At 41.2% G+C, this 6,176-nt stretch overlaps 1 protein-coding gene across 1 annotated transcript; it reads right to left on the bottom strand.

The window, feature by feature from the left end:
• Positions 1-2,101: 2,101 nt before the first annotated feature.
• LOC122732003 (developmental pluripotency-associated protein 4-like) lies at positions 2,102-5,897 on the bottom strand. The gene is given in 4 exon segments (XM_043972217.1): positions 2,102-2,315; positions 2,317-2,443; positions 2,446-2,714; positions 5,884-5,897. Coding segments are annotated over 4 exon segments (624 nt in total).
• Positions 5,898-6,176: the final 279 nt, after the last annotated feature.

The following is a 6,176-nucleotide window of genomic DNA, read 5'->3' on the forward strand; positions in this document are numbered from 1 at the left end:
CCTTCTGGGAAGAGTTTAACAATTCTTCAACAAGTTCCTTCTGGGATCTGAAAATTCCTTACTTTCCTCTATCTTGGTCACAGCTATATTATTTCTCATACTGAGGAAAAGAACGTTTTATTTCCTTTGAAGGTCAATGTCTATGCACCTTTAAAATCATATAAACACCAAATTAAGGCAGTTTATGTCAGAGATCACAATCCTTTAGGGTTATTTGATCATGGAATCCTAAAAAGGGGAGGGGGATAGTCAAATACCCTCTGAAACCCAGCCTGCTTGGGGAATTAGAGGAAGTACCTCAGAGAGGGTACTATATACAAAGAGTTTTTCTGGGTGTCACACTGACTACAATGATGATGTCATTGCCTGTGTGGAGAGCTCTTTCTGCTTCTCTGACCAGTGAAATGTTTGGACCCCTCAGACACTTAACACTCACTAGCTGTGTGACCCTGGGCAAATCACTTGACCCTCATTGCCCCACAAACAAAACAAAACAAAAGAAAAACCAAAAAAAAAAAAGAAAAAGAAAATAGTTAAATTCTAGAAAACAACAACTTTCAGCTGATAGATATTGCATTTCTTGTCCCTCCTTGCAGGAACTGCAACTTATGTTCAGACTAACCCAGAGAGAGCATTTACTCATTCCCAGAAGGAATAGCACTCTTAGACTGTGAGAGGGGAAGGGAGCTGGCTGTGTTTGTTGGCTAACACCTGTAATCCCTGCTACCCACTGGGGAGGCTGAGGCTGGTGGATCCTTGGAGCTCAGGAGTTTTGAGCTGTAACAAGTAATTTAAATTAAAACAGTGGGGCAGCTAGGTGGCGCAGTGGATGGAGCACCGGACCTGGATTCAGGAGGACCTGAACTCTCTACAGCATCTAACTATCTACCATCTCCTCTTTCCTGAAATTCCCTTCTCCCCTGGCTTCCTCAGCACTGCCTTGTCTTGAATGTCCTGCTTCTCTGACAGCTTCTTGGTCTCCTTTCCTGTGTCCAGCACCCTAAATATAAATGCTTTCCAAGCTTCTTTTACTGTGCCTGTTCTCTCCTCAGTCTTCATTTTCTCTCTCAGAAATCTCATTTACTTCCAAAGCTTCAATTCCAATCGGTATCTCCTACCCTAGAATTCCTTTTCCCCTTCCATCTTTGCCCCTTAAAATTCTGCTCCTCCTTCAATGTCCAGTTCAAATGTTACCTCCTCCAAAACAATCCCCCAGTCATCCTGGACAAAAGTGACCCTTTCTTTCCCTAAACTCCTATTACATTTAGTTTATCTATTTATTTATTTATTTGCTTGTTTGTTTGTTTGTTTATTTATTTATTTTTGGTTTTTGGTTTTTGGTTTTTTTTTGTGGGGCAATGGGGTTAAGTGACTTGCCCAGGGTCACACAGCTAGTAAGTGTCAAGTGTCTGAGGCCGGATTTGAACTCAGGTACTCCTGAATTCAGGGCCGGTGCTTTATCCACTGCGCCACCTAGCTGCCCCCCTTATTTATTTATTTTTTGCAGGGCAATGGGGGTTAAGTGACTTGCGCAGGGTCACACAGCTAGTAAATGTCAAGTGTCTGAGGTTGGATTTGAACTCAGGTCCACCTGAATCCAGGGCTGGTGCTGTATTCACTGTACCACCTAGCTGCCCTAGTAATTTTCTTAGCTAATCCAAAGAGTACCTTTGATTTTGCAGAGTGGGGTTTTGTTTTGTTTTTATTATTTGCAGAGTAGGTTGGGTTTTTTATTGTTGTTGTTTTTTAAGGAATTCATAGCCGTATAAGTCCTGGGGGTTGGCACAAGGAGACAAAAGATAGGCAAGCAATGGTGAATAGAGTTAAATTTTATTTGTTTCTAAGATTTTCAGTTTTACTTATCCTCAGCTGCTGACCAAAACCATATGATATGTGGACTTGGTCAGGTCCTTCCTACTTTGTTGACTTGTAAGTTTTCTATCCTTACCAAAAACTTGGGTGGATGGAAACTTTCCCAATGAAAACAGGAGCTATGCCAATGACTAACTGGGAAAGAAACTCTCAGTGGAAGGAAAGTCACATTTTAAAGTCAGTATCTTGAGGAAGTAAAAAACAGTCTTGTAGCCTTGGTCCTTTACAGTCACAGAAAATTTTCCATCAGGATTTTGTTCCTGAAGACACATTTGGGGCACAACCAATTGTCTTCTACTTCTGGGGGTGGAAAAGAGCAGGTGGGCAATAACAAGAGAGGGATCAGTATGTCATTTTCAGGCACCCAGGTCTGTCCACCATGGAATTTCAAAGGAACTAAACCAGGGACATCATTAGGAAAAGCTTCACCATGTACTACACATCACCTTGGACTTCACTGTTGCCATGAGTCTGCCCCATGCTGCTATTTTGGCTGTCTGGACTAGAGGAGTCTTTGTTACCTCTCTTTTCTTTTTCTTATTTGTCAGTGTCTCTGCTGCTTTAGCCACCTTTCACCTGGACAATCTTCCTCAACTGAAGTTTCCATTTTGATGTTTATCCACTGGGCCTTTTCTTCCGTGCTGGGGGTGTCCCAGCCATTTTTACTGATACTGAGTCTCTGGCACCAGGCCTGAAGGTTATTTCGGGATAAGCTGTGCAGAGGAGACAGAGGGGTGGGCATAGGAGGAACTTCATCATTCTGGGATTTCAGAAGTATTGAGGTAACTCTTGGACTTTGTTTTCTTTGGAGTATGTGTAACAGCTTATGGGATCCCCACTTGCTGCCATAAGCAGGCCAGGGTTGGGTTAGGTGAAGCGGAGGTCTTTAAGCCTCAAGAAACTTGAAATGAAAGGAAATCATTTTCAAGAACTAGCAAAAATATACTTCTTTACTCTAATATACCTCTTTACTCTTTTTCTATCACTTGTACACATTCAGGCTTCCTGTAGTCTCCTCTTGATACTTTCTAGAGTTTATGTGTTTCCTAAAATTTAGTACCCAGAGTTGAACATAATATTCTAGATGTCATCTGACCAAAGCAGAGTACAGTAGGATCATCATTTCCCTATCCTAGACACTGTGCCTCTTGTAATGATGCCCAATTTAAGTGTCTGGTGGGTACCAGGCACTGTACTGGGTGAGGATACAAAGATATCCTAAAGGGATTTACGGTCTAACAGGTGTATATGAAATAAACAATAAGCATAGTACAAAGACAGATGTGGTAGGAGCTAAAGAATGATCCAGACAGAATTACCAAACATTAGGAATAGAAAGAGTCATCTTAACTTAAAGCCCAGCAAATTAGCCACTGTCACACAGCTTCCCATTATTCAGCCCTGTACTATTACTTATGAAGTCATGAGATCAGAGAGGTGATACAGCTGATTCATGGTCACTAAACTACATGGCCTGATCTCGGGCTCCAACCCACGTTAATGGAGCCCCCCACACATTCCAGAGGGAATCAGAGGGAAAGTCTGGGATGCCGAGCTTTCATTTTTAACCACGTGGGACACAAAGTTCCATCTGCTTTGTAGTATAAGGAGCATAATGAGCTCCTGGAACACAGGAACAGGGTGATCTTTAAAAAAAAAATAATGTTCGATGATCAACTATGATTGACTTAGCTCTCCTCAGCAATACAATGACCCAAGACAATTCCTAAGGATTCATGACAAAAGATGCTATCCACATCCAGAGAAAGAAATGATGGCGACTGAATGCAGATCTGAGCATACTATTTACACTTCCTTTGTTTTTTTCATAATTTTTTCCTTTCATTCTGTTTCTTCTTTCACAAAAAAGATGAATGCAGAAATGTTTTACATGATTGTACATATAGAACCTATATCAAATTGCTTATTGTCTTAGGGAGGAGGGAGGGGAGAAAGGGAGGGAGAAAATTTTGGAACTCAAAAATCTTATAAAATTGAAAGTTAAAAATTGTCTTCAGGGCAGCTAGGTGGCGAAGTGGATAGAGCACCGGCCCTGCATTCAGGAGGACCTGAGTTCAAATCTGCCCCCAGACACTTAATACTTACTGGCTGTGTGACCCTGGGCAAGTCACTTAACCCCAATTGCCCCACAAAAAACCCCAAACAAACAAAAAATTGTCTTCACATATAGTTGGAAAAAATAAAATATTATTTTAAAATGCTTATTGGTATCATTTGTTTTTACCTCATCATCATTACCAAATATATTCCTCTTCCTTTTTCTCCCCAGAAAGCCATTCCTGCAAACAAAAATAAAAAGAAAACAAAAGAAAGGCAGTTCAGCTAAAGCAAGTAACACATCAGCCAAGTCTGGCAGTATGGGTAATGAGAAGACAATGTCTTCTCCTTCTGCATGACAACCCCAAGAACGTGCAGCACCAAATTGTGTACACATTGCCTCCTCCACCCTACTACCTACCTCAGGAAATGTCACCTGGAATGTCTGAAACAATTTTGCCCTACACAGTTTCTCTCTGCATCCCCTTCATTTTTCTCATCATTCTTCTGTTTACCTGAGGTTGTTACCTCAAAGTCGATTCCTCCCTCAGCACATTGTTGACTCCTCCAGTATCTGAGTTACTGGGTCTTTTTTTTTTTTTGGTGGGGCAATTGGGGTTAAGTGATTTGCCCAGGGTCACATAGCTAGTAATTGTCAAGTGTCTGAGGCCAGATTTGAACTCAGGACCTCCTGAATCCAGAGCCAGTTCTCTATCCACTGCGCCACCTAGCTGCCCCTGAGTTACTGAGTCTTGTCTATTCTCCTTCTCTTTCTCCACTCTTGCCACAACCACCCCAGTCCAAGTCTTCATCAACTCATCTCTCTCGGATTATTACAATAACCTCTCAATGGGTCTTCCTAGCTCAACTGTCTCCCCACCTGTACTCCATGAAGTTGCCTAATGAGTTTTCCTAAAACACAGGCCTAATCATAATCCTCCCATATACAATAAACTCCAGTGTCTCCTTATTGCCCTTAGGATCAAATATAACATCATTTTTTTTTAAGCCTTTCACAGTCAAGTCCCAACCTACCTCTTCCCTTTTAAAAGGTGAGTGTCAATGGAAGGCTGCCTTTTGACGGGATCCTCTAATTAAGCCTAAGATAACACATGGTTTATTATTCTAGTCTCTGGGTTCACAGAAAGATATTATCCCAAATAATGCTCTTCCTTCCAGCCAAATTGGTCTTCTTGCTATTCCTCACACAAGACCTTCTGTGTCCTATCTCTGCTCCTTACATTGGCTATTCCCATGCCCAGGATGAACTCTCTCCTCATCCCCACTTCTTAGAATCACTAGCTCCAGGGGCAGCTAGGTGGTGCAGTGGCACCAGCCCTGGAGTCAGGAGGACCTGAGTTCAAATCTGGCCTCAGACACTTAACACTTACTAGCTGTGTGACCCTGGGCAAGTCACTTAACCCCAACTGCCTCACTAAAAAAAAATTAAATAAATAAATAAATAAATAAATAAATAAATAAATAAATAAATAAATAAATAAATAAATAAATATCACTAGCTCCTTTTAAATCTCAACTCATCTCCCCACCAGTACGAGGTCTTTTAAAAATCCATCTGATGTGGGATGGATTTAGGGTCAAATTGATCATGAGTCCTCCCAAAAGGATTACAAGACTCAGTGACTCAGTTTCCCAAGTTTTATTGCAATACTGTGAGTGAACACAGGGAGAAAACCAGAAAAGTAGAAAAGTATCTCTCAAATAAGGAAAGAAAGACAGTTATTTTGATAGTATGGATAAACTGATTATCAGTCTCATTATAATAATCTCCTCCTCGGGGAGGTACGTGGATGGGCTTATCCTAATTTGGAGTTCCTGGGGATTTAAACCAACCTCTGAGGCAGGTACCTTTTTCCGTGGAGGTGTGTTTTGGGGGTTTACATGTCATAAGGTGAATCTGGGGACAAATTTGGCCTTTTCTGAGCATGTCACCTTTTCGTTCCCATGCCCGATTTCAAAATATTTTCATTTATCAGTAGAATTTCCATGCCCTGTCTGTGCATAACTAGGCAACATACATTTGTCCAATAGTCACAAAACAGTTTTAGGGGCTAGTGTTTCCCAGCCACCATTAAAAAAAAACCTCCTGTTACTCATATGCAAATTAGATTCAGGGAAAGACATTGCTAAAACCATAAAAAAGCCAAGAAAAATGTCTTTTCTCCATGGGTGGCTTTCTTAGTGTTTCCATAGCATGTAGATTTCATATTTGGTTTTGGTTTTGG

The sequence above is a fragment of the Dromiciops gliroides genome, chromosome 6 (assembly GCF_019393635.1).
Source record: "Dromiciops gliroides isolate mDroGli1 chromosome 6, mDroGli1.pri, whole genome shotgun sequence".
In the NCBI taxonomy this organism is placed as follows: domain Eukaryota; kingdom Metazoa; phylum Chordata; class Mammalia; order Microbiotheria; family Microbiotheriidae; genus Dromiciops; species Dromiciops gliroides.